We start from the raw sequence: 27557 nt of genomic DNA, 5'->3' as shown, positions 1-27557 counted from the left end.
CCCTTTTATAGCCTTCCGCAAAGTAGGACTCGGCTCATTGGATAGCGCTACCGCGCCTCGCTATTGGCGCCTCTGCCGGAAGAAACTTTTCGCCGATTGGTCGCCCGTGTGACGCCACGGCGCTTGCCCCGAGTCTATTGGCCGCGGAGGCCCACCAATGAGAAGGTAAGGCGCCAAATTCATACCGGCCGGGGCCGTTGGTTCGTGCCGCCGGCGGGGGGGGTGCTGAGGGGACCGGCGCGGCGGTGGCGGGCCTGTCCGCTCCTCGGGGCCGGTGTGCTGGCGGCGGAGGGGCCGAGCGAGCCGACTGTGGCGCGGGGGGCTACCGCGCTTCCCGTTCGCCTGTGGGTGGCCCAAGCGCCCGCCCGAGTCCTGACGGGAGGCGGTGAGGTCTCCAGAGCGGTTGTGTGTCACCTCAGGGTAACTGACCCGAAGGGGTGGGGGAGTGGCGGCCGATGGGCACTCCGATGACCGAACCGGTGTGATGCCGCCCCGGCGGGGCCGCTCCCGGAGGTTTTTGAGGAACCGGGTCACCCCGGGCCCCGGCCTGGGCTTGGATTCTGCCGAGGCGAGGCGGGGTCCTCCCGGGATGCCAGCAGACTGAGGGGACCCCCGCCTGTAGGGCTGCTGGGCTTACAGCGGCACGCGGGAAGAGCACCAAATGCGAGATCGATTTTAGGGGATTGCGAGAATGTGCGAGACGTAGTTTTGGGCTGCTTAAGGGAAACGCCAAAGGTGGGGAAGATGTCAAAGCGGACCGGGAGGAAAAAAACATGGGACCATGGAAGGAGATGCCGGGTGAAGGCGGTCATGCACGAACGCGTGTTGTAGCATTTATCTCTGCGGTTTGTCCTGTCTCATTAAAATCCGTTGGTTTTTTTTTTTTTTTGGAGCGTGAGGGGAGCGTCAACCCTATGTGTGCGTACATACGTCTGGAGGGCTAAGCGCCAGCAATCGGCATCAGGCCACAGGGGCCAGCGTATTTGCGGTACCAGCGAACAGGAAGACTGGAGCATGTCCAGAGGGGCGGCCGGGGTAGAATGCCAGCGTGCGTGATCTCTAACGAGCGAGCAGGATGACAGGCTTTGGAGCCAAGTATCTAGGACCAGATACGGGAGAGATCACGGTCAGCAGGTTGCCGATTGGAGGTAGGTCTAAGCCAGTTAACTGGAGGTAACGGGCCGGGTGTCTGACGGTCGGCTACTGGAAGGCCACGCGTCTGAATCGGCTAGCGGAGAGATCGATTCCTCTCTCCTCTCGAGGGGAAAAGATTTGCCTAAGAGCAAGCGGAGTAGTACTGCGTATCTCATCTTGGGTGTTCACACGCCCCGGTGCGGGAAATCCAGCAGCTAGTTACTGGACAGACTGAGCGTTTAAGGGAAGGGATTTGTAGCGCGGGTGTATACGTATGTGTTTATATGAATATACTCCACTAGCAGCCTTCCAAACCGATCGGCTGGAGAGGAGGAAGAGGATTTGGCCACTCGTTCCCTTCACGTTTGAATGCTGTGTTTTCTGTGTTGATCAGTGTCACAGAACACGTGAATTTTTGCCTACCGGGAACCCGTTCCCCAGCCTTGCTACTGGCTGGACTTGGACGCGTGGAAGCGCAGCAGCCTCGCGTCTATTAAGGTACGGGACTCGGCAACTTCTACTGTCGCCCATCTCAGCATCCCTGCCTCTGCTGTTTCATTATTTCGCTTTTCAATCCCGGTATTCTCGCGCGCTCTTTAACCTGATACTCCGATGACCGTTCTATGGGTTTTTCTCTGTCGGGTAGGCAGCAATTCTGCGGTGAGCTACGGTGCCGGATAGTGCTAGAGTACCCTGAGGAACAGGGTACCGCATCTTGCAGGGTCTTAGTTCTGTGTCAATCAAAGGCTTTACTGATGTCCTCCGCAGGAAAGGACAGCGATCCTTACTCTGCTAGCCTGTTTCAAATGTGTCCCGTTCCACGAAGGAAGGCAGACGATAAAGATATTCAGAAGTAAAAGCCCTTTGTCGGGAACGTTCCTGGCGGCTGTGAAAGAGGAGGGGGCCTACCGCAGAAACGATCAGCCCCCTAGCAGGGCAGAAGGCCACAGAGATGTACCGCGTTACGCGGTTTCGCTGCGTGTCAATATTCTCAAGGCAAAGCACCGAAGGTGAAAAGATACCTCGAGTTATTTTATTCTCAGAGTGCTCCAAGTTTTGGGTACGGTTTATAACACATTACTCTCTGTCCGCGGACCGAAGCCAGGACTGGAGAAGCGAGGTGAGGATTCCGGTTTACTTGTTCTGCTGTACACAGTCTCACTGAAATTGAAGTTTCCATTTTCTCTTTTGGGGGAACGGTAACGTGCTTGTTAGACGTACAGAGACTCCATCTTTCCTTAAGCGCTGCGAGTAAACGTTTGGGTTACTTACTTCCCTGTATTCCCAGTAGCCGTCACGTCCAACTAGCGTAGAATTTTTTCCGTCGGGAGAATCGGACAAAAGCCTTCTGCGCCCCCCCCAAAAATACGATTACAGTTCAAGACTGGCCCCCGCAGACTAGTTGCTTTCATTTTGGCAGGCGTCCTGAGGTTCTCGGAGGGCCGGAGTAAGATCAGTTGAATCATTTGGTCACGACTGCAGAAAATCAACCGGCAGGTACGAGTCTTTCCCCTGCTCCCGGCAGCCCAGTCAGACGTCATAAAACAAGCGCACTAGTTGGTACCGGATTGAAAATGCAATCGTACTGCCCAGGACCTAGGAAAATATCAGACAGACAACAGAAACGTTATAGCGTTAAATAGTTTACAGGCTGGCAGACTCCTCCTTTCCAGATGGATTCGGTACGCTTTCCAGCGTGCATCGTTTCACTAAATAACAACATTTAGGGTGAATTTTGTAGGTACGGAAAGACGAAAGGCAGAAGCCTAGCCAAGTCCTTCGGTCTTTCTCTGAGAACCGTAGTTATCTGGGGGGTATTTCTGCATGTGCTCGCGCACGGTCACATTGCGAGAGCAAGCGGACGAGACGAACGGTTGGGAACGACGCTCTCCTTAAGGAGCCGACGTTATACTGTAAACCCTACGGTTTGTAATGCAAAATACCTCACGACAAAGCTGCGGTTTGGCATCCTTACAAGAAGGCGCTGCCAAGACTTCTCTGCTGTGACTGGGCTCTACATCAAGCGGTACGTACTCCCTGACCTCTTCCAGCCCCGATGTCCTGCTAAGCCCTGTTCGGTCTCTGGGAGGGAGGGATCTGTTTCCTCCTCGAGCTGTGTAAACTTCTGATTCTTCTCAAGCTCTACAGCTCAATTACACCTTGCGTGAAGAGCGTGATACTTTACTTCCCCCTTTCCCCTTGAAACCCTTGAGACCGATTTGGATCTGTTTCTATTGCAGAGTACGCCTTTCTGCCGGAGGAATCGTTTGTCTGACCTGAATGAGTAGCAACAGGAGCGTGAGATTTCGCTCGTGGGTGGGTCCGATCAGCTTTATAACAAAGTTAATAAGCGTCATATTATTGCACTCGGTGTATTCGCCATCTTCATCCGTTCCACTCCTCACATCTACTACGTGCAAGATCTTGGCCGCCTGGGGAAAGAAATATCGCGCCCTATTTCACCAGGTACGTTTGGTGGTCACCAGCTGGTTTTGCTCAAGATCCCTTTCGCTGTACCATCCCTGAAGCCCGGCTCACGCTCTTACGGGACAGGCTCGTGACGGTCCCGGGCCACTGCTACGTGCGGTTACTCTGAAAGATTATTAACAGTATCGAGTGGCCGCGAGGAACCGTGATGGGCTAAGCGGAATCTCTTATTCTGGATTTGAGCCAGGAAATAATTAGCGAACCCGTAAGTTTTACATTCCCTCCCTTACTGTTCTTCTCGCATTGGATCACCGCCTCAAAATGCATCTGGAGTTTGAATGTTTTCCGGATATTACCTTCAGAATGTACGTTCCCAGGGCAGAGAGGCTCTTAGTTTTGAATTTGGAGTAGCTCATCTCCAACTTCCCCGTACTAGGATTGAGCCTAAAAGAAACATGAAAATTTTAGTCCGGAGAGAGCGAGGAGACAGAGAGGTCCTTACGTAAAGCAGCCTTAGAGCCACAGCCGAGTACCTAAGAAATCCGGCGGTGAAAAAAATCGGGAATAATCCAACACGCTTAGCAGCAGCTGCCGATACCTAGTCCCTCAGCCTGGCCGAGTCAGGAGGAGATTCCTCCGCACTGCAGCCCCGATATACCCGTAAGCTGTATAGTTTTAAAAATAAAGCAGAAGAACCTATCGTCTGCAGAGACGACCGCCGATGTGGCACAGCGCCACAAAACGTTCGCTGCTCTGAAATCTTAGCAGGTCCCACTGCGACAGCGTTAAAAGCGACCCGCGCTGGTTTCTCTGTCTTGGAGCCGAGAATAATCGTACTCTAACACTACCAAAAATCACTTTTCTGTGTCTGGGAGGGTGGGGCGGTCAGAAAAGCGAACGTCTTTGAGAAACCTCTACTGTATGACTTGACCGTAGCCGGCAGAGCAAGCCAGCTAACTCTGAATTCTAAAACTTACTCGGATGGCTTTTTAAAAGAGCTCCTACCACCACCTTTCTCAGCTGGCGCCGGAGATAAAAGGCACGACCTGCGGTACCACTGTAGGTCACTCGGGTACGTTACCTCGGCAGCCGGTGACGGGGACAAGGAACGACGTGGAAGAGTTGGGGCAACGAGTAGAGGAAGTTGAGCACTTGCGGGATGAAAAAAAGCAGCATAGTTTTGCTGAAGTGCCCCAAGATCCCCACCACGGCGAAGGTCATGCCGGCAAAGTAGCAGAAGGTGTCCCCGACGAACACTCGAGATGGGTACCTGCGGTCCACAGGGCAGAAAGGTAAATGACGGCTGCTGCTGTGAAAATGACCATTTCTAACCGCTGAATGTATTCCCACGCGCCAGGCTGGGGGCCAAGGGGGAACTGCAGCAGAGCTACGCAGTGAAAACAACAACTGCGGGTACTTATGCTAAGAACTGCAGGACTGGGACCCGCGGCTTGACTTGCGGAGAATAAGGTACGGAAAAATGGCTAGCGAGACACAGGAGGGAGCGCGTTCCGTGCACTTGGGCGAGCCGGCGTGACCGGAATCGTTCTAATAAAAAGAAAAGCTACCGGTGCGTCGGTGCTTTGTCGGTTCTCGGCTTTCTCGGTTTCGGCAAGAAGCCCGTCTACGCTCCGGCTTCCTGCCTGCGTGTCAGTAAGCGGTTTTGTGTTTGAAAAGGGAGAAAGTAAAGGGAAAGGATGTTTCCGAAGAAACTCCGAAGGTCCGTCCTCTTACCAGTTGTGGTAAAACAGCCCCAGCGTAGTAAAAAAAAATGGAATCATGAAGTAGAGAGAAAAAATGTGATCGTCTCGATAATCCCCTATAGAAAAAAAAAAAAAAAAAAAGAAAAAAATGCGTTTGTGATAAGACAGGACTGGCTGCTTTTTAATAATACCAGATATCGAAATCTTGGATTCTATCTCCCTTTGCTCTTTGCACCTGCAAACGTGTACGTCGTCTTCCTTACCGTTTAGCTCTACGACGTTGAATACGATAATGGAAGCAGCTATCACCAGCGACTGCCCTGCTTCGATTCCGTTAATTCCAGCGAGAATGTTGATGGCGTTCGTGCAGAACACGGCGAGCATGCCCATGTACACGTAGTAGAGGATACCTGCGGATCGGAGCGAGCCGAGTGCTTTAGTATCGGGGGCGAAGCAGGCCCCGCGCCGACTCGCGCAAGCTCTCGCTTCCTGCTTTGTCTGAGGATCCACTGCCTCGCGGTTTCGGTGAGTTTTGGTGTTTTCCGGTGGTTTGGAACTTACCCAGGTCCAAGTGCATGCCCAGCAGCACCCGGAAGGGCTTCGGCACCACGATGGTCGTGTTCCCGAAGCTGGTGAAGTAAACCATCAGCAGCGGGAGGGAAGCCATGGTGGGCAGAAGGAGCTTGTGGCGCCAGGGCAGGTTCAGCACGTCGTCCGCAAAGCCCAGGAAAATCATGCAGCAGATGGCGAGGAGAGAACCAATGAGCTCCACGAACTGCGGGACAGAGAAGGGGGACCCGGGTTACCGGCGGCCGCGCCCAGCCGGTGCCCGCCGCGCCGCCGGCCGGCCTCACCTCGTCATGGGGGAAGGCCGCGCATTGCTCCTCCACGAAGCACCTCAGGAAGGGCACGGGGATGAAGCAGAAGAGGATGATGAGGAACACGGCCCCGCTGATCACGCCCTGCGCCTCGGGGCTGGAAGGGAGGTAAGGCGGGGAGTCAGCCCGGGGGACCGCGGGCCCGGGGCCGCCGCCGGCCCGGCGGGACAGCGCCGCTACTCACACGGGCCGCCGCGAGGCCTTGTTGAGGTCTTCGCCGAAGAGCCGGGCGGCGAGGAAGCGGTCCTTGAAGGCCGGGATCAGCGTCAGCGTGGCCGCGAAGCCCAGCAGCGACCCGCCGAGGTTGATGAGGAGGGGGACGGCGGGCCAAGCCGCCATGGCCGCGGCGGGCGCTGCCTCTGCCAAGGGCGCGGAGCGGGGCCGGGCGCTCCCGCCCCCCGTTTCCAGCCGGACGCCAGAGAGGAGGGACCGGATGCGCGGGAGCCGCCATCTTTGGTCCGGGCGGGGGTCGGGAGCGGGGAGCGGCGCCGGCGGGCTTTCACGTAAAATAGTATAGTTTAAAATCCTTCGACCCAGAGAATTCATTAGCCGCTGTCTGGAACGGTACTTTAACCCCCGGGCTACTGGATAAGAAGAGCAGGGGGAGGATCTCCACACCGCAAGTTCGGCGAAAAGACTTGAGCAAACCCAGGCGAAACTATCGCGTGCGTTCCGCAGAGTTTATGTGCGGTTTTAGGGTGACCGAAACCGAACCGTTTCGGTGGTAAAAAGACCTCTTTCTCGCTGTAAAACTGTCGCCGAGATATTTTTTCCCCCGGGCCTTTGATTGTATTATAGCGTTAGTACATTTAGGAATACGAGGTTAAATTCCGTGTTCGGACGCGGTCTCTGGGAACGTGACGTCCTCATTCGTTTCTGGAAAGAAGCAGCCGTTACCCTCACGAGAAGGACGTTTTCAGCGCGGTTTAGATGTTTGCTGCTGGATTTCAGGAGAGCCGGCGCACCGCGCTTCTCTTTAGCTTCTTTTACGAAGGGACCGAAACGTTAACGATCCTAGAAGATAACGAAATAGAAGGGGGGAAAATATGTATAATTAGGGGCACGATATACGCAAGTATCTCTCTTCGACTTTGCTCGCCGATACGTAGTCCCGATTGTGACAGACCTTATTATTTATAACGTGACAACTGTTTTCCTCTTCTAGCCGTAAACGGAGCGGCAAAAAAACCCGACACAACGTCCTACGGGAGATCCGTCGCTGCCGGGAAGGCCGTAAGGGCTGTTGGAGCTCCGGGAGATTATTTTCGCGCGGTCCGTGTCCGCGGATGTTCCGCCGCCGGTGAGGAGCCGGGGGGGGGGGGGGGGGAGCGGGAGCGGGGGGGGGGGGAGCGGGGTCCGCCGGGCCGCTGGGTGGCGCCCCAGCGCCGGAAGGAGGCGCGGCCGGGCCGGCGGTTGTGCGCAGGCGCCTCCCGGTGGGAGGCGGCAGCGGCCGGGCCGCGGCCCGCCCGCCGGCCCGCCCTGAGCCGCCATGGGGCCGGATCCGGGCTGGGCCGCGCTCGTGCTGCTCTTCGCCGCCTCGCTGCTCACCGTCGCGGCCTGGCTGCTCCAGTACTGGCGGTCGGCGGGCCTGCGGGCGGGGCGGCGGCGCGGGGCGGCGGCGGAGGAGACCGGGGCCCGGGCGCTGCTCGCCGCGCTGCTCGCCCTCCGGTCCCTGCGGGAGCAGTGGCAGCGAGCCTGGGTGCGAGCCCTCAACGGCCAGGCGCGCCGGCACGGGGTACGGCGGGGCCCGGGCGGGCGGCGGCGAGGTGAGGGTGGGGAGCGGCGGCGGCGGTCGCTTCGTTGACGGGCTGCGGGGAAGCCTGCCTGGCTAGGGGTTCCCGGGCCGCGGTCGCTTCTGCTGTCTGTTCCCGTCGGTCTCCCGGCGTCACCGTTGTAGTTTGGAAGTTCACGAAGGAGAACGGGCCTCGCTGCTCCCGTATGGAAAGAACCGCACGGCAGCTCCCGCGGCCCGTAAGGCGGGGGCTTGCGCCCACGAGAGCTGAGGTCCAAAGTCTGCCGCAGCCTTATCTTCTTCTCCTGTCGCGTAAATGGAAAGGGGGAGCCTTTCCCATGGTTAAGTCGCGTGGGAAAACGGAGAGCTAGAAAAGGGTAGCACAAAGCTAACGTGTTTGAAGAAAAGGAAGTCAAAGTCTTGAAGGAAGCGATGCGAAACCCGAATTTGAATTTTCCAACAAGATTGGAAAAGTCTTTCCCCTTTCGATAAAGTGAGTTAAATTCTGGGCTACAGGCAGGACAAAGCGGCGGATCTCTTGGTGCAGCGCAACCGTGCGGGAAAGATCAGGCGACCGGGAAGCGGGGAGGAATGAGGAATTATTACTCCACTTGCCCCCAGCCGTTTTTAGATGTATCAGCGTAATAGGCTTTGTAAAGTCTAGCCCCACGGGTAACGTCATGGTTTTGGCTCCTTTGGGAACGTTTGCACGGCGGCGTTTCCGGCACACCTTCCGTAGCTCTTCGTTCCTCTGCATTTTCATTTGCCTCGGGGTAATCCCCTGATAATAACTCGCCGGTGTGAGGCGAAGAAATTGGATCTTTGAGGCAGGCGACTTGGGAAGAATAGCTTGGTTTTGTTACGCGTCATCTGCGTGATACCTGTCTTTTTTTCAGGGATGTCCTTTTATATGCGGCCGTTTGAATAAAGGCTGCGGAACCTGAATGAGCGCCCTCTGCGATTTGACCAAAGGAGGGCTTAACTTCGTCAGCAAGTACGGAACGGTTCCGTTTCGGCCTTCGCTTTTCCTCCTTAATGTAGATGGTGTCGTCTGGCATCTTCAGGGCGGACGGGTTAATCGGGCTCGTTAAGCGGTGGTGCTTGAAAGTAACCGCATGAGACGGAACAAATCTTAACTACGTAGGTCCAGAGCGGTGTTCTAGAAGTTCAGCAGTCCTTAACTGTTGCACGGCAGAACCGTCTTTGACAGCGTTCCGTTCCCGAGAGGTTTGCGGAGAAATGCGCCTTTCCGTAAAGGTGCAGTTGAGCTGCCAGACACGGGGATAAAGATCAAGGTAACCGTAAAACCGTAAGCCGGGCCTGCTTTTTGAATTCGGCCGTTTCTTCTGCGTTGATTCTTTGTTTTTTAATTTCCTTTAACGTTGTCGATTGCCTGTGCTCGGTTGTCGATGACTGAGAGAGGTCTTCTAAAGGAAGTTCAGTGCGAGTAGGTAAAGTCAGCCTCGGGTCGACCTCGGTCTTCTCCGTGCGGTCCATGCGTGCTTTCTGAAGACTACGAAACAGGAGACTTGTTCTGGGCTGGGGGTACGTTAGGTTGTTTGTTTGTTTGTTTGTTTGTTTGTTCTTTTAATGAAGTTGCGTAAAAGATAGTCCTGCAAGGTGCCAAGATCTCGAAGGAGAAGCTGGGTCTCCTTTTTTGTGGTGCATGCGGTTTTCGGGTAAACCTTTATTTGGAATCAATGGCAAGCCTGTCGTTGAAAATGTACTGGCTTTGTCGTAAAAAGCATTCCCCTGCGCCTCCTCGCACCCCCCGGTCCCCGTCTCCTATGAAATCGTTCTTCCGTCTGGTCGGGGGAAGGGACGTAAGGCTGACAGGGCTCATCGCAATTGGCAGCGGCTCCTTCCCCGCTCCCGGTCTGACTCCACCCCTGCTCTCCTTTTAAGTCTCAAGGGGAGTCGGGGATAGATTTATGTTTAGAAGCGAACGATCTCGCTTTCTCCCGCGTAGACTTATTCTTAGCTCCTTTCGCCGTCGCTTTTTTTTTCATTTTAGCTGTCTCGACCGACAAAAAGCCGTACAGAAAGGGAGCTCTGCGAAGCTAGGTTTAATTACCGGGGAGGAGCAGATGGTTGTGAGTACGTCGGGCTCTCGTGGACGCGGAACGGTGAAGAGTCTCGGCCCTCAGATTTATAAGCTCGCTTTCGCGGGCTTGCCGGCGTGGCTGGGGAAGAACCGTAGATTGCTGTCTTGATTGCCCGTTCAAGAGCTAGCGTTACCGTCCTCCGAGCGGGCTGTCCATTTTGCCTTGTGCGTAGTCCCAAGAAAGGGAAAGGAAAACGCCTAAACTGAGGTGGAAGTCACGTGGTCCGCCATAAAAGGATAATAGAGGGAGGCTAGGGTTCCAGAGTCCTAGCTGCGCGGTTGCTTCCCCCTTGATAGTCTGTTTCCTTCTGTGGTTGTGTTGTTTCTGCATGGCTTCTTTCAGCTCGGTGAATTTTAAAAGAATACATCCTAATCTCTTTCGGGTCTAGGTTTGCCCACGTTTCCTCGTGTCTGAACCGCGGCGAACACGAGAACGTAAAGTACGTGGTAGGAGTTTATAGGAGCGCGTTTGCGGTCAGAGCACAACGGCATTTGAATTCGGGCGGATTCCGCCAGGAGCGTGATCCGAGGAAGACGGCAGTGGGCAGACGAGGGTCGGTCTGCCTCCCGGCAGCGTGTCGTTCTCATCCCCGGTAGTCGAGAGGGCGGCTTCAGTTACGAGGCGTCGCTTTTTTCCGTAGGTCTTTAAACGTTAGCAGCTGGTATTTCCCGTTTCCTGTTTGGATTTCAAGTTACTTGCCTTAAAACGGGACAAATACTTGGAAGGAATCGAGTTGCCTCTCGAGCGCACGCTACCCTCTCTGTTTTATTTTTCTTCTGTGATTCCTCCCTGCCTTGGGGTTAGATTTGCGCTACCTCGTGCACGTGGTTCATTCTGAGCGGGCCGAGTAACGAGTTCTTTTGAGGTTGGCCAGTGCCTCCCAGTTCGGCGAGACTCATGTATTGGGAACAACGGGGCGACGGTTTGCCGCTGATGATCGTATACGTGAGTCATCGGGCAAAGGTTCTGGTCACGGAGAGAAAAGGCTGATCTGATGATCTGGACTGACCCGGGCAGGCGAACACACGGCTCCGGTGGAGGAGGCTTGCAAGAAGAAGAATAAAGAGCGGGCGTTGCTAGCGTGAAGCGGCCGGGAACCATCTGACTTGTTTCACCATTGAGTCTTACGGTTTTGAAGTTTGGTCACCGGGAGAGCTGCCTCACGTCGGCATCGAGAGGAGGGCACGCGTCCAGACTAGTTTTTGACGGACGAGCGGCTGTTCGGGTCGTAGCGCGTGTTCCCGTCAGATCAGCCTCCGAGAGCCCCCTCCGCCCCTCTTCCGCCCGTCTCCCGTGTCTGTCTGTCGCGTGGAGGTGGCGGTGCACAGTCGCGTTCGCTTGAGAAAAAGAGCGCGGTTTCCCACGCTTTTACGCTCCCTCTCGATCACCCCGGCCCTAAAACACGAGCAGCTCGGCAAACGGTCGTGTCCTCGTGCTCGGATTACCTGCTCGCTCTCCCTTTTTGCCCCTCGTGAGCAGAGGGAATCTTTGAGGGACGGGTTTCGCGCAGGGACGCTCGCGATTCTTTATCTTGATCTCGAATTTCTGGAGCAGGGTTCTCTGTAGAGAACCGGTCCTGTTATACGGGGAAATCCTCAGCGAAAGAAGAGGGACTCTTCCGCAGTGGAGACCGTAATCTAGTAAACCGGGAGAGGGTGGAAAAAGGGAACGGGTCGAGCACAGGAGCCGACGTACCGTACGCTGAGGTGGATTTTGTTGTCGTTGATTAGTTTTCTTCGGTTTACTTGGGGCAGCGTTAGCACAGAGCGGGGAGAGAGAGAGGAGAATCGGTAAAGCTTCTGCAACGAAGAAGGGTTAAAGCGCTTCACTTAGAGTTGACCGCTATCTGGAACGATTTTCCTTTCTCCTTTGGGCCCGCCTGTCTGAAATTAACATTGCGTTCGCGAGTCCGGGCCTTGACCGGAGACCTCGTTTCCTTTCTCCGTACGGACAAGCCGAGGTGGGTAGAATTGCAGCGTGCGACGGTTTCGCGTGCCGGCGGGATTCACGGAAGTGGACCGAGGCGTCTCTGGGGCCCCACGTCAGAACGGTTCGTCCTCTTTGAAACTATCTGGGAAACCTTGACCGCTGGCAACTAACAGAGTTCTCTTTTCGTAGAGTTCGGTGCAGATCACATTTGAAGAGGGTCCTCAGTTACCGCCGACCGCAAATATAAGTTGTGTGACGTGCAAGGGACAGTCGGACCGCAGCATGGTAAGGCTTTCCCCTTCCGATTTGTACGGTGTGGGGTTTCTCCGATAACCGATGGCGCGTTCTATGGAGATTGCTGAAGCGTCCGCGGTGGGGACGGCGGAACCGAGGAAGTTTCGGGCGCGGTCTGCTGTTGAGTTCAGAGGCCTGTCGACGGCTCGTGAGACTGCGGATCCGGGGCTGCTTGCCCCCCGGTGAGCTCTGGGCGAGCCCCGGGGGACGACGTGTCGGTGGGGCCGAGGCGCGTGGGTGCTGAGCTCGAATATCGGGGTCCTGCAGCGGAGAGGGGAAGAGAGCTCCCATCACCCGTACGTCTTTACCGCCTCACGTACGGTGTCTGAAGCGACAGGTTCGCAGCGCCGAACCGGGTCTGGGAGTAAGCCTGATGTTTCTTTCCTTCCGCGACGGGTCGACCTCGCCCTTGTCTTTTAGAGGTTTTGCCGTCGCACAGCCGCCTCTCGCCAAGGATACAAACTCATCTCCTTCCTTTCCTCTCCAGGTGCTACGCTGCCATCTGTCTGCCGAAGCCGTCGAGTTCCCCGTCTCTGTTACTCAGCAGTCCCCAGCTGCTGTTTCTGTGGACACCTATCACGTCGCTTTGGCTGTGCTGCGGGCTCAGGTAACGGTTGTAAAAAGTCAGCCTTTGAACTTGTTCTTCGACCCGGCCCCGCGCCGATCGAGGAAGGAGGACGCAATTTAGGGCAAACGAAGGCCTCGTCGTGCCGGAAGAAGCAGCGTGCCGTCGCGAACGTTTAGTGGGGTGGCAAATATTCTGGATCTCTGTGCGTTTTCGGAGTCTCGTTCCGCGGGTTTTGTCTACGTCACGTAGCCGTAACAAAATCCAGGGAGAGTGGAGGCACGGCGATGCTCTATACTGTGTTTTTAAGCGGATGCTTAAGTAGCGAAACGTCCACAGGGTTCAATTTTTCTCGCGGTGTGAAGGACGGAGATAGATGAGTCCCGTCTGTATGTACAATTACGGTGACGTCCTGGTTGTCGGTGTGAAAAAGAAATCTACCGTGCGGAGTCGTTTGCTTGTCGGTGCTCCTCTCGATACGGTCACGAGAGCGTGATAAAGTTTTTTTTCCTCTGTGTTCAATATCGGAGGTGCTTCTTCCGGAGCAGAAGCTCTGCGAAGTCGCAACGGGTGGTAACTCCGGAGTCGCTCTCTGACTGGATTTTCTTCTGCGGAATATAATTTTGTTCCCGTCGTGAAGAAGGGCTTGATGCCGGAGACGGTATCGCGCTTGGAGACCGCGCGCTCGTTTGCGCTATCGGGAGACGTAGCGAAATTAGAAGCAGTTCTGTGGTAGCCGAAGGCAATCCCAGGCCATTGCAGTTGGAAGTTGTCCCAGAACGTTTTTGCTCTCGGAAGCTTTATTAAAATTTCCGAGGTACGCTTATCGGATCATCCCGGTTTGGTTTTGCACCGCGGTTCCGCGGTCGTTTAAACGGCTCCTCTCTCTCCTCGGCGCTTAGCGCTCCTGCCGCCCGGGTAGTTGTGGGCGACAACTGCGGTCGCTTCTATGTTTCGCGTAGTCTCCGGGAGCCGGGTGGCCTCTGTCGCATCTCATCGAATCACTCCTCTATTCGCTAGCGTCTTCTAGGTCTTCCCGTCCACCCCTGCTGAAGTTTTGGGTTGATTCTCTCTTGCGGAGAATTGCGTGTGGTATCCTAATTGAGATCTTGCTGCTGCGTCGTGAAACGCTGGTAAGGTTACCGTGCGCCCGTCGGTCTGAGTGCTTGAAGTACCGTGCTCCCAAAAGCTCCTTGCCTCTTTAACCTGGCTGCCGGGTCCCAGATCTGTCGCTTTCGACTGATGATCCTCTGCGTTCACGGTAAATAAACGTAGGTCTGTCGATCGCTTTAGAACTACGTTACGTTTCATTTCCCTGTCTTTATTAGAGATACTGGGCCAGGAGTTCTTCCCGTGTGGTTCCGTTTCTGTATGTTGCATTCACGATGCCTTTCGGGCGTACGGGCGTGCGACTTTTCAACTGGACTTACGGTCTGGTTTGTTGTCGCAGACCGTCGGTGACCTAGAGGATTTTTTCGTCCGAGGTCGATCTCCTGGAGACGCGTTGCTAAATTACAGACGGCCGCGTTTAGATTTGGCAACGGTTCGTTGATATAGCCCAGTAAATATCCCGTGCCGGCGCGCGAGTCGCTCTTTCGTATCGTCCCGCCGGCTTTTTCCTCAGCGAAAGAAATAACCTGTAGTTTTCCCCTCTGATGGCGCCTGGGCATCCGAGGGCCGCGAGGAAGCCGGATCTCGCTACGGAGCGATGAGGCTTCTGCAGCTGTTTCTTCCCGCGGGCCCGGGACCACTCGCGTTCTCGCGTTCCGTCTCTTTTTGTTGCACTGGTGCGAGAGCCTTTCGGTCGCCGAGTTTGAAGCGGGGCGGAAAGAGCCTAACGGAAAGAGAAACTGTTCCTGACTACGGTTATTTGTTCTGGACCAGGTGGAGATCCACTTGGAGGAGATACAGAACGAAGGTCTCCTGGTGTCGTGGACGTTCAAGGACAGACCGGACTTGAACCTTTCGGTTCTTCCGAGACTTCAGCTTCGCGAGGTGAGCGGCAAACAGCGGGAGGCTGGACTCGCGTGGAGGAAGGACGGGGGAAGCAGAAACGGGGGCGAGCCAGGAGGAAGGCTGCTGCTGAGGGGGAAGATCGGCAGCTCGCTGTCGTGTCCCTTCGGGGCGAGGGAGGGGATTCTTTTGCCCTTGAATCGATTCCAGCTCAGCTCTGTCAAAACGGCGTATCCTCAAGAGGGCCAAAGCGGTAGTGATGTCTGTTGTCCGAGTTCGGTGTAACGGCTGAACGGGAGTCTGCGTAGCAGAAAAGGCTTTCTGTCCACGTACGTCCTCGTGCTGCGGTCAGATGTAGAGCTGCAAAATGAGCTGGGTTGGTTTGTTTGGGTTTTTTCGGTGGATCGGGGTTTTTTTTTTTTTTGTTTGTTTGTTTTGGGTTTTTCGGAGAGGTTAGCTTGCGGAACCTGCGGGTGTTAGAGGTTTGACAGGCTGAACGCGGGCGCGCTTGCGCTTCTGCGATCCAAACGGGTTGCTCGATCTGTTTGTTTTATCCAGGCTTTTGTCGCTTTATCCCGAGCGGATGTAGGAATTTAGCTGTTCTCCCAAAAGCGCGGTAGTACCGTGTCACGAGGCGGTGAGGATGTGGGAACCCGTAAAAGGTGTACTGTCAAAATTTGCAACCGGTAGACCGCAGATGTCGAGGCTCAGTTTGTCTCGTTTAGACAACTTAACGTTTGCCTGCAGCTGTTACGCAGAAGCTTTAAGCGCCGGGGAGAGCGAGTACGGGACATGGGAAGAGTACCTGGGAGGTTATTACCGGGAGAAGGGTCGTTTAGTGTCTCAGAGGCTCAAGAGGCAGTCGGAGCGGTATAAGGAGAAAATGCGTCTGCCCCGTTGTGACTTTCCTGCGTTTCCTCTTTGATTTGCGGAGAGAAGAACGAAGGGAGAGCGGATCTGTCCACCGTAAAGGATTTGATCGAGGATACCATTGTCAGCACGCGGCCAGCCATGATGGTGAATCTGAAGGCCTGCACCGCGGGAGCCGGCGCGGTAAGGCGCTCTCCTCGTGTCGTTCTCGTGCCTCGAACGCCGCCCCGGGACGCTTCTGAGGCTCGGGCGGGAATCCAAGCGTCGAGACTCGCTTCTAGGCGAGAGCAGCGTCCTGACCTGCTGCCAGGAGTCGGGGTGCCGTGGCACGGGGAATAGGGACGATTAGAAACCGCTGCGAAGGGCAGCTCCGTTTCCGTCTTGTTTCCCGAACGCCGAGTGCCGGTTGTGTTGAAGTGCAGCCGCGCTGCCCGAGACGCATCTCAGTTTTGGCAGTCTCGCCGTTGCTCTGAACGCCGAGGCTCCGCCCGGGGCAGCCTTTACAGGCGTGGAACGGTCCACGGTTTGCTGTCTTCGGGTGTCCACCCGGCAGCCGGCGAGCACATTCTTGTCTGTCTCTTTTCCCGTCTGCCCTAAATTTCCCATCCGCAATAACTCGAGGGCCCACCGGAGATCGATAGCTTAGGGAACCTGCGGCGTCTTTTGATGGCTCTTTGGGTATTCCCCCGCGTCGGTGTGAGGCACCGCTTAGCAGATGCGAGGACGAACGTCATGCGTCTCGATGCTGTCTGCTGGCAAGGGAACGATAAAGGCATCGGTCTCGCTCTCGTCATTCCTCAGGTACCGAGCGATAAGTTGTCTCGAGAGTCCCCGTCCGCAGGAGCAGCGGCCCCTCCGGGTTCTAAGCTGTTGGTCCGGAATCTTCGAGTGCTGAACTTGGGCTGCCAGGCGAAGGGAGGTAAGCGTGAAAACATTGCTCGTTTGCAGGGCGAGCGTGGAGGCGGTGAGATTGGGGCGAGTGGCTGGTTCGGGTGGGTTTGAATGGAAAAGCGGGGCGCGCGTCCCATGAGCCGCCGCCTCACGTTGACGAGGGCACGCGTGCGCTCTCTCCCTCCGTTGCAGGAGCCGGGGAGATTCGCTGCGTGGCGGAGCTTGACAGCCCCCCGCAGCGGAAGCGGACGAGGCCAGTGAGAGCCGGCGGTGCCGGTGCCGCGGCAGAGATGGAGTGGAACGAGGAGCTCTTTCTGTAAGTGTCTGCCCTCCTTCCGGCTGGCACGGCAGAGGCAGACCGGCGCCGTCTCTGGGCGTCGTTACCTTACTGGGCTGTAGTAACCGCGGATGGCGCGGAAGCGAAGTCCGCGGCGCGTGTTCGTGCTGCGCGCGTGTCGGGCTGCAGGTTCCATCGATTTGCCCCAGCTTGCGTACGTATTTCCCGTTCCCCTGGCCGCTCTGTGTTTTCGCCGGACGGGCGGAAGAAGTGCCGATCGCGGGCAGCGTGTGGGAGCGGTGGGCGCGGAAGGCCCGGGGCCTAAACGTCAGCCTTCCGGGCGGATCACGCTCTCACCTTCCCCTGGCAGCCTACACTGCCCCGCAGGGGACGCGAACCGGAGTTTTCTTCTACGTAGTTTGCTGCCCCTTGTTGTGTCCTCCGCGGTAGCGCAGGTGTACGGGAGCTTTGGAAAAGGTCACGAGGTCGTGAGATCCGAGGGAGGGACGATACGGATTGGGATTGCTCGCTCCGTGGCCATTTTGCAAAGATTGCCTAATCCCAGCTTGTCTTTTTCCGTTTCAACAGGGAGTTGGGACCTAGAAGTAAGGAGCTGAAGCTACAGGTGCTGGGGAACGACGACGGAGGGGGAAGTGAGTACGGTCAGCCGTGAGACGGATCTAAGATGGGGAGACGAAAATGACTAAGGGACTTCCCTTGCTTTGAGCCCGCGGTAGTTCTGCGGCGGTACCGCGCGTTCCGAACGCTGCGAAGGATTTTTCGGATCTGACTTTACGCGAGCCTCTGGCTGCGTGAGGCGGCTCTGCGGTCCGTCGTTGGTAGCGACACGCCCTTACTCTGACCTTTTTGATACCTGGGAGGTTCCCGTGGCCCGCCCGTCTCCGCTCTGAAGCGGGGAAAGGGACACGGGGATTTGCCCCCGGGTGGCGGAAGGACGCCGCGGAAGGCTCTTAACTCGGTTCGTTCGTTCTCGGTCGGGGGCTAACCGCAGCACCTATTTCTGACGGAGGCTACGCAAGGGCCGTCTCTTCGAGGGAGCCGATTTCCGGATTGGCGCAGAGGAGCGCTGCCCGCCCCCTGCCTCCCTCAAACCCGGGAGCTACCGGAGTCGGGGGGGGGGGACGTGCTTCGTCGGCCCGCAGGGCTGCTTCCCGAAAGCAACCTGGGTCGACCGGGAGATGTCCGAGGCGCTGAGGTCACGTGGCGTGGTTTGTTTTCCCGTTCGTTTCTTGCAGATGTGCTGCTGGCGCACGCCACGCTTTTGCTCGATTCCGCGGGCAAACAACCGTCTGGGAGGCAGGTCTGCTCTCTGGCCCCGGGAGCTGGGCGGTCGCTGGCGGCTGAAGCTACTATTATATTGGAGGTGAGCTCGGGAGTCCCTGCGCTCGGCACAAACACGCGCTCCGGAAGCGTTCGCGGCGTAAGCCTCCAGCTGGGAGACGAGCGTGATTGGGCCTGGGCTTGTGGCGGGGGACCGGCAGACCCTCAGGCCGAGGAGAGGCGTCGCCTGACCCTCGGTCTCCGAGTCTCCCTCCGTTCAACTGACGTCGTAGCGGGGATGGCTCCTCGGTGCCCAGGGCAGTAGCTTTTGTCCCCCAAACGCCTGCCTTTCCGCCCGGGAGGAGGAGACCCTCTCTGAGCCGTGCTTTTCTCTCTGTAGCTGCTGTTCCAGGAGCCTGCTGCATCTTTGAACGCTCAGCACGCCGCATCTCTGCGAACCAGCATCACCCCCACTAAGAAGGTGGAGATGGACCGGACCGTCATGCCCGACGGCACCGTCGTGACTACCGTCACCACGATTCAGACCCGGCCCAAGGCAGACTGCAAACTGGGTGAGGCTGCCCCGCGACACGCGTCCCGTGCCGGTGGCTATTGGGGCGCAGACTCGGCCGCGATCTTTCCTAGGCCCCGCTCGCGCGGGCGGTAGCAAAGCCGTTCGGCCGTTGTACGTCGTGGTTGTTGCAGACTCGCGCCTGGCGTGGCGCTTTTGGCTTCTGGGTCGGAACGCGGTCGTCGTTGCCGTCCCCTTAGCGCCTCGCGTCCGACCGGAGACTCGTGCGTAGCCTTGGGGGAGGGAATTGACGGGGCCCTGTGTTTGGGGGGAAGCGAGAGAGGGACGAGCCTCTCCCGACACCCTTTGGTGCTGGGAAGTCCCGACTCAAACGCGTATGCTGCCGCACGACCTCTGCGTGATGTCGGGCTAGGCGTTTTCCCGCTCTTCCTCTATTTTCTTCGCTGCTAAAGAAGTTAAGCCGTACGTACCGAACGCGGAGCCGAAAGCACGTTGACCTTGCTTACTAACGGTCGTCGCTGCTTGCGGTCTGACGTGCTGAGGAATGCGGTGCTGGATGTTCCGTGAGGTGGGGCTGGGAAACAGCACGAACGGGGTCTGACGATGGGACTGCCTCGCTCGCTTTTTTCCCCGATAGGCTTCTTACTACCGCGCTGCCTCAAAGCCTCACGGAGGCAGCCTCTGCGGGCTCTCTGTGCGCTCCTGGGGCTTTTTGGGGGTGCGGTTAAGGGGCCGCGATACAGTAGCGAAGTCGCCTAAGCTTCGTCCCCGCTTACTGGGCTCTCCGTCTCTCTGCCTCTTTCGCTGTGAAGATTCACCGTCGAGGTCGCCTTCCAAGGTGCAAGTGACTGAAAAGAAGACGACGGTGCTTTCGGAGAGCGGCTGCCCTCGCGGCCCCTTGCCCGGCGGTAGCCGTAAGTGCTCGGAAATCCGAGGTTCTTATCGGAGCGACTGTGGTTTTCAGCCTTTCTCGGAGAGCGGCAGTCTGAACGCGGGTCACTGAATTCGTCCGCATTTACTGCGGAAGGGAACGTCCGAGTGCCGAAGCGAAGGCAGGGGGCCGTAGGGGTGGTTGCGGGTGGGGCCAGGTAAAAGAAATTCTGCTTTGGCTATCCGGTCGGTGCCTCTGGGCATTCCCTCGCTTGACGAGAGCATTCCAGGCCACCGGGACCCAAAGACCTTTGCTCGCCCTGTACTCGAGGCTCTCTTTGTCTCCGGGACAGAGCGCTGCGGCCGTTTCGACGGTTTGCGGCCGAGGCTGCCCAAACTCTTGGGAGCCTTTGGAAGTCTTAATTGAGCGGGAAGGGGATTTTAACGATACGCCCGGCGGGAACTTAAACTTTTCAGGTGCCTGAAAGAGCTACGCGGAGCTTGCTTCCTTCGGTTTATTTGAGCAAGCCCGTAATAAACTCTGTTCTCTGCCTTCGTGTGCACGTAGTTGCCTGGGACGAGCATCGCGGTCAGCGGGCGACCTCCCGCCCGAGCTGACAGTTTCTGCCTCGAGCGTCGGTGTCTTTTTTGTGCTCAGGGGATAGCCGTACGCCCAACGGCTTGGATCCGGTGGCCGAGACGGCGATCAGGCAGCTGACTGAGACGAATAACAAGCCTGCCAAGAAGACCCCGACAAAACGTAGCACGCTGATCATCTCGGGAGTTTCCAAGGTCTCTGGTAGTTAGGGGGCACCGTTTCCGATCTGGGAGGCTCTTTCTAGGGACGCGTGCGTGAAACCACCCTGTCCGGTAGGGACCGGTGTGGGAAGGTTCCGGCACAGACGACTCGCTCGGCAGAACCCTTTCGCTGCTTCCCTGCGGCTTGTTGCGGCTTCCCAGGGAGCGTGAAAAGTAACTTGCCGGTCTTCGGGGCAGCCGCTGGCGGGAGTTTGCAAAGGGCAGCCGCGGAAAGGGAGGCCGCTGCCGTAGCTCGTTGGCGACCTCCTGGAGAATCTAAGGAGTTCTCCTCGGGCTCGCCTGTGGGAGTGAGGGAGGTGCCGCGAACGCTTCGGAATCTGCCGCGTTCCGGTACGTTTTGACAAAAGAGTGAGGATTGCGCGTCGGCGCTGTCTAGCACCGACGATCGGAACAGGCGCGTCCACGCGTAGGTGCGGATGGAAGAAGGGAGCTGAACGCGGTCCTTCGGACCCCATCATCCTGCCTGTCTGACCTTCTAACCCCCCTCTAGGTACCTATCGCTCAAGATGAAATGGCGCTTTCTCTGGGTTACGCCGCGTCGCTGGAGGCCGCGGCGCACGGGGATTCTGCGGCAGAGCGCGCGGCCGACCGGACGCACGATTCTACCGAATTGTCACGGCTGCTGGAGGCGTCGCCTTCGGCACAAAGGGCCGGTCAGGAGCTGGACGAGACGACGCGATCGGACATCTCTGAGAGACCGTCGGTGGAAGATGTCGAGTCTGAAACCGGCTCCACGGGAGCCCTCGAGACCAGGAGCTTGAAAGATCACAAAGGTAAGGACGAACCGTTGGACGTGAGCTAACGCGAGCCCGTCGTACTCGAGGATGTTGTGATATCCGAGTTCCCCGCCCGAGCGCAGGGGCCGCAGCCAGCTTTCGGCGTGGCGAAGGACGGCTTCCGCAGGAGCCTGGAAGAGCCCGCCTCTCTTCTACGCCTTCTGCCGGAGCGGGTCCGAACTCCTCCGTCGGCAGGCGTCCGATTCCCGCAGCCCTTTCCGTTTCTGCGCTCTTTCAGACGGGAACCCTGTGCGATTTGCACGTTCCCGACAACCTGTTTTCGTTCCCCGGCCTCCGGGTCTGCAAATCGGGCGCGTGTCCGTAAATAATCATTTCTCCTCTGAGTTCGGCTGCCTCCGGCACGGAGATGGAGGCCGCCTGACAATGTGGAGCGTATGGGCCTCGACGCCCTCCCTCTTTCTCGGTCGGCATCGAAGTAGGTAGCTCCTCTGACCTCTCGTACCGTAGGATGTCCGCACAGACTCTCTGCTTTTAAATGACGGAGCTGGCCTGCCCCGACCGAGCTGCTGTTCCGGACTTTCCGGGTTGGCGTCGGTTAGGCGGGTGGCGCGCTTGTATTTACCTGCTCGTAGCCATGACGGTTTCGGTTTGCTACAAACCCGCGTAAAGGAGCGCGAGCCAAAGTCCCGGTCGCTCTGAACACGAGAGCGGGATGAGTTTTGGGGCTCGTACCCTGGCACCGCCAGGTACGGTTTAAAATGCGGTGGCCCCTCGTTTGCTTGTCGGCGGGCGAGAAAGGCGTGTGGCCCGGATTCTCGAGAGACTCGGCGGGCAGGGATGAGAAGGAAGAAAACGCAAAGCGAGCCCCGTGCGTAGGAAACACCGTTGTCACTTTGTGTGGCGTGCGGGTTCTGCGTATGCCTTTTTGCACCCGTTTGGGGCTGATGGCAATCGGCGTCTCCATCCTGTCCGGTCCGCGTGAGTCGTCCGGTGCCGTTGCCGTCATTTGTCTCCGGATTTGGGCGTCTCGTGAAACTGCAGGTGGTTGTTCTAGGAGCCTGACGACCGCCTAGTCCGAGAGGCCTTTTCCCTGTCTTGCGTTCCCCCCGGCTTCTCCGCGTGCGGATATTCTCGCTTGTTTTCCATTCGCGCGAGTCTTAGCTTTTCGATTTGCCGACCTGCCGCGCGCTCCCGCCGCTCGGGGCGGAAGGGGTCTTCGCCGCTCATCGAGAGCGGCCGGGCGCGTCGTCGCCCCCGAGACTCGCCGAGGCAGGATGCTATTGTGGTTTCTGTCTCCTTCCTTTTCTGTCTCTGCAGTTAGCTTTCTTCGGAGCGGTACCAAGCTCATCTTCCGGAGAAGGAGCAAGCAGAAGGAAGCGGGCCTGAGCCAGTCACATGACGACTTGTCCAACGTCACCGCCGACTCCACCGCCGGGAAGAAAACCGGCAGCTTCTCCCGCCGCCTCATCAAGCGCTTCTCCTTCAAGTCTAAATCCAAACCCAAAGCTAGCGACGGCGCGACGCCAGGCGAGAACTGAAGGAGGGAGAAGCCTGTCGGAAAGATCGCGCAGAGGTCCTCTTCTAGTCTCTTGTCTTCCTGCTCCGTGGTATCCGTGACCCGCAGTCCAGTTCCTTCCGACCTTGGCTGAGGGAAGACGCCCCAGCGCCTTATGCCGTTTGGGGAGCGGAGGCGGCGAACCCGAGCTTAGGCCGCTCGTCTGCCTTGGCGTAGCCTTTTCCGACTGTCGTACCCCACCGTGCTCTCCCAGAAAATCCGGGTGGCGTGGGAATCCCCATGGGGGTCCCGGGAGCTGCAGAAGCGACTCTGCCCGCGTGGCCGTCCGGCATCGCCGGGTGCGTCCCGGAAAAGCAGGGGGGGCCTCTCGAGCGGCAACCCTCCCAGTTAAAGATCGAGAAACTACCAGGTTAGCTACGTTGCCGAGCGATGCGGGCCTCGCTCGGCTCACTAGGCGAGAGCGAGCGATGCGGGCCTCGCTCGGCTCACTAGGCGAGAGCGAGCGAGGCGGTCGCTGGCCGTTTCAACGCTCTCGTTGCTTCTGCTTGGGGCAGAGGCCGTAACCCGTGGCGCGACGCGGTCCCGGGCTGCGAGCTGTCGGGAGAACGAGCGGCGGTTTTCCACCCGGCTCTGCCGCCGAAACAGTCTCCGTCTCAGACGGTGCTGAGGGATGCCTGCTTTCGGCGCTATACCGATGGAAGGAGGAGTCTCTAAGAAGGAGGAGTCTCTAAGAAGAAGGAGGTTTTAACGGCCGGGCGAATTTTCGTAGAAGCCCGGGCCCTCGTGAGAGCGTCTGGTCGGTACTGTCAGTGCTGCGACCCCGTGACGCGGCTCTCCTTCCGCATCCGTGCTCTCGGACAGGGAAGGGGCCGTGCCGCCCGCCCGCTGTTGTACGAGCGGAACCCTTTCCCTCGGGGGCGGCTGGGGGCTTCGCCGGCAGGGTGCCCGGCGGTCTCCCGGAGCTGCGGAGCGCCTGGCCTCTCGCGGTTCTCGCACCGAGGAACGGGGGGCAATGCTAGCGAAAGGGCACTCTGACGCGGAGCGTGAAGCCACGCGGCGGAAAGAGGCGAGAATTTTCGTGTTTTTGCCGATTGAAGGGCTTCCTGGAGTAGAGGGAGCCTTTCTTGATCGCGTCTGGTATTTCCCTTCTTCTAGCGAACCCGATCCGCCGTGTTCAAACGGTAGGCGTTTCCGCTGCGGGTATTTGCGGAGGGAGAGACGTGCAGGGGAAAAGCGACTCCTCGTGCGGGAGGAGACTGCCCTTCCAGGCGAACGGTTTACCGGTATCGTGACGTACGCGCGTTGCGACTGTCCCCGGGGGAGTTTGGATAGCCTAACGATGCTCTTTGAGAAACGCTCGTGCCCCGTCGGCCCGCCTGGTTTTACCGAAAGCTCCCGCTCTCCTGTGGGTTGTAGAGTTAAGGAGACAGGGCAAAGGGGAGGAAAACCCTCACTGAAAAGCGAGTGTCTCGGCCCGGCGGGATTCGCTAGCTCCGCTCCCCTGTTGCGGTACCTCCCGAGGTGGGGACCGTCACCTTAAGCGGGACGCGACCGAATGAAAAAGCGGTCGTTCTCTTCGTGGTCCGCGTAAAACGACGTGTCGCGTTCTTCGGAAGGAGAAGTCCCGGCTTACTGATAAAGGCCGTCGCGTGCTATTTCCCGAGACCGGAATGTGTTCGTTACGCCGCTGCGAAAGGATACGCGGGTGGGAATTTCGGGGTGTCTCTCGAAAGCGTCTCGTGGTAGAGAAGGCCAGAGTCGCCCGGGGCTAGAGTTGAAAGCGCCGGCACTTCCCAGCTGGAGGGACTCTCCTGTTTTTCTCTTGCCGATTCCCCACAACGTTGGACACGCGTGAAAAATCGGACCGGTCCGGCCAGCTGACCGGGAGCCTCTTCTCCATCTGTTCGGTTTGGTCTGGGAGTCTTTCTGTCATCCCCGAGCTCTTACGTGTCTTTCGTCCTTTGTTTCGTCCTTTGACGTGCCCTCCTTCCCAGAGCCTCGGGGTTTGGTTCCCGTTTGGCGTTCTCTGGCACCGTCCCTGCTACGACTCCGCCTCTGTCGCCGACGGTACTCGACGCTCCGTTTTCGGTTTTTCTTTATTCTTCAATGCTACGTCCGAGTTGCTTTGAACGAGAAGTGCCGGTCTGGCTCGCAGGAAGGAGGCGCCGGGAGAGCTAAGAGTGAAACCGGAACTCGAGTACCTCACCGGCCTCGGGGTCCGAGGATCCTGTTCTAGCCGTACCAAACGGGCTGTTCCTGCCATACGTCCGTACGAAAAGAAAAGACGTCTCTTTTGTATTTCATCCCCGCTCACGCTTCTGGCTTTAGGACGGAAGAAACGCTACTTGAAATCTGCTTTTTCCTGTTTAACTTCTCCCGGAGATGCCGTCGCAACTCGGGGTCCGTGGCATTTCGTTGCCACGTGGGACCCACAGAGCAACCCCGGTGTGCGGTGAGGGCCGCCATCCAACGTTTTAGACTCGAACGATCTGCGGTTGCCAGATTGTTGTCTCAGGGCAGGCTCGATATTTGCGCCTTGTCAAATCGGTTCTTGACCGAGTACGTGGGGGAAGAAGAGCAGCAGAGCGGCGGGCTCGAACGTGCGGCGGCTTCTGAAGGAGTTTGGTCCTGCTTACGAAGGCAAACGGTGAGTTTCGCTGCCGGCTACGCGAGTAGAAACGGTGACTGCTAAACGAAGCCAAAGTATGTATTTTGGGGTTTGTGGGGGGGGCTTTTTTTCGTTGGATTCTTTTTGGCCTCTTTTTTTTTTTTTTTTTTTTTTTTTTCCCCCTATTTTGGCTGAACGGAGTTACTACGCTGCGTATTTTTACTTCTCTGATGAAAATAGATTTCTCTAGCTGTAAGTACGCTTCTACGAGTATATTTCTGTCCGGATACATCCTCTCCCTGTGTTTTGGTAAGGCTTTTTAAGAGCCTGCCCGTCGAAGCGTCGGCCCGTGAGGGTTATCTTCTCGAGGCGAGAGGAAACGGGCACGTGAAGAAACGGAGGGAACCGCAAAACCTCCGTGCGTCAGGGATGCCGTAAGCTCTAGTGTTGATGGGTGTCTGAGGCCCGGTACTCGGAGAGGGCGCTCGAAGGCCACGTGCTTGAGGGCGGAGGGCTCGCGCACGTGTCTGCATGCGCTTGGAATTAGAGCGCGCTCTGCGAATACCGGTCATGCTGCAGAGTGACTGAGGACGACGGGGTGAGCGGGAAAGCGGCATTACCGGCCTCTGTGGAATCCACGGAATATTTATTACGGCGACCTCCGCAGGGGCAGACGCAAGCGAGTCCAGCTTCCAGCCCTGCAAGCGCCCTCCTGCTGTGACGCCGAGCCGGGTTTTTAGGCGGACGACCGGCTGAAGAGAGAAAGGGCGAGAAGAACCCGCATCGGCTAGAGAGCTAGTCACAAAGCCGCTCGGCGGAGGGGAGTGTGACGAAAACTTCAAATTGACGTAAGAGGGCCGCGGGCACGTGCTGTTTCTAGACCAGAACTGGGCGCCCAGCAAAGCTTACGCTTACGATGTTTCAATTCGGCTTTTTTTGTCTTTAGGGATGCCACTTCCTTCCTTTCTCTCGGTTTGCCGTTTGCTGATAAACCTGCAGAGAAGTCATTTCTGGGTAGCTGTCGAGATGCTCGAACGTTGGGTGGCCGGCATTTGCGTGTTTGGGGGTCTTTCGCCTTGTTCTCCCCTCCTTCCCTCCCGCCCCCGAAGTCCCGGTGAGCGTCACGGTAGAGTAACGATTGCGGTGGCGGTCAAAGTTCTGGAAAAGAAAGGTCTTTGCGCACTTGAGATACCGCAGCTCCTCCTGCAGACGCGACTGACTGCTCCACGCCGCCTTTCCTTGCTCGTACGGGTACCGGACCGAGTACCCCCGCTGACTCGGAATTAGCGCCTCTCCTCGTGCGTGCTCTTTGGTACTTTGATGCCTTTTCTCTGGGTGGATTATTTTAACCCCGTATTGTTCGGAGGGGGAAAAAAATAGGAACCGCGTAGCTATTTAAGAGATAAGAATAATACGACTTATTTCAGAGTAAACGAATGACGTTCTTGTACCTTTGTAAGCGTCGAAGAGTTCCGTTGCCGTGTAATGGCTGAACCTGTTAAGTTATTAAACCGTACGGAAATCAAAACCCGATCCCGAGTCTCGGCTTTCGCCCGGGTGAGCGTGGTGAGTTGGGCTTTTCTATGATTTTGTGCCTCTGTGTTACATAAGAGATTTTAGAATACGCAAAGATTTGTAAAAAATTATTTTTAAAAAGATACTAAGGCGTCAAAATAGATGTCTAAGCGGATAGGCTAAATAGGTGTTCTGCATAATAAGCGTTAACGCATAAGACGAAGTAGATCTAAGTCTAAGCGGATACTCTACGTAAGCGCAAACAGAAAATATATTTTCCCTAAAAATACAGATACGTGTAAATAGATACGTGAGCGGAAACGTCTACGCTACATATGGATTCGTTCAGCCCCCGAAGCGAAAACAAAGGCGCCGGACGTTGCCGCGAGCGGGGACGAGGCGGAGAGATTGAAGGCCCGCACCCCGGTAAGCGGTTACGGCCCCTGGATGGAATAAACCGGGCTCAGAGCGGTCACCGCTCATCGCCCTAATGTGACGGCTCAGAGCGGGGAAGGGGGGGGGGAGGGGGGTCGCGGACGCCCTGCGGCCGAAGACCGAAACGGCAGGTGGGGAGCCGCGCATGCGCAGTGGCGGCGTCCCGGCCCCGCCCCCCCGCGGCGCCGGCCCCCGAGCCGCTTCCGCAGCTCGGGCGCACGCGCGGCCCCGCGGCGAAGGGCCCGCGCCCAGCCCGAGCGGATTCCGCGCCGCCCGCCTGTAGCCACGGCCGCCCCCGAGAGCGGCCGTTACCGCTCCGGTACGGGCTCTTAACCGCTCTCTGGGGCCGCCCGGAAGCGCCCGTCCGTTCCCCGGATAGCCATCTCTATGGCTCCGCGGTGTTTCGGGACACCCGAGGCGCCCGTCGGTCCTCCGAAGTCCGTCTCTATGGTTCCGAGGTCCTCCGGGACGCCGGAAGCGCCCGTC

The 27557-nt window shown here is 57.5% G+C and overlaps 2 protein-coding genes across 2 annotated transcripts; one reads left to right on the top strand and one right to left on the bottom strand.

The window, feature by feature from the left end:
• Positions 1–895: 895 nt before the first annotated feature.
• Positions 896–7156, bottom strand: DPAGT1 (dolichyl-phosphate N-acetylglucosaminephosphotransferase 1). Its single transcript, XM_074162384.1, has 9 exons — positions 6327–7156; positions 6119–6239; positions 5826–6039; positions 5528–5674; positions 5296–5380; positions 4643–4831; positions 3918–4005; positions 3411–3566; positions 896–2730 (listed from the first exon to the last, which is right to left on the bottom strand). The coding sequence occupies exons 1-9, from the start codon at positions 6686–6688 to the stop codon at positions 2665–2667; spliced, it is 1428 nt and encodes a 475-aa protein (XP_074018485.1). The 5' UTR covers positions 6689–7156; the 3' UTR covers positions 896–2664.
• A 475-nt stretch (positions 7157–7631) lies between these two features.
• C2CD2L (C2CD2 like) lies at positions 7632–26936 on the top strand. Its single transcript, XM_074162337.1, has 16 exons — positions 7632–7877; positions 12098–12193; positions 12690–12809; positions 14652–14762; positions 15657–15773; positions 16392–16509; positions 16674–16797; positions 17347–17411; positions 18015–18142; positions 18440–18611; positions 19384–19485; positions 20100–20233; positions 20751–21033; positions 22315–25160; positions 25789–25969; positions 26068–26936. The coding sequence occupies exons 1-14, from the start codon at positions 7632–7634 to the stop codon at positions 22533–22535; spliced, it is 2037 nt and encodes a 678-aa protein (XP_074018438.1). The 3' UTR covers positions 22536–25160; positions 25789–25969; positions 26068–26936.
• Positions 26937–27557: the final 621 nt, after the last annotated feature.

This window comes from Numenius arquata, chromosome 22 (genome assembly GCF_964106895.1).
Source record: "Numenius arquata chromosome 22, bNumArq3.hap1.1, whole genome shotgun sequence".
Lineage (NCBI taxonomy): Eukaryota > Metazoa > Chordata > Aves > Charadriiformes > Scolopacidae > Numenius > Numenius arquata.
This window is presented reverse-complemented; position numbering and strand designations above follow the sequence as displayed.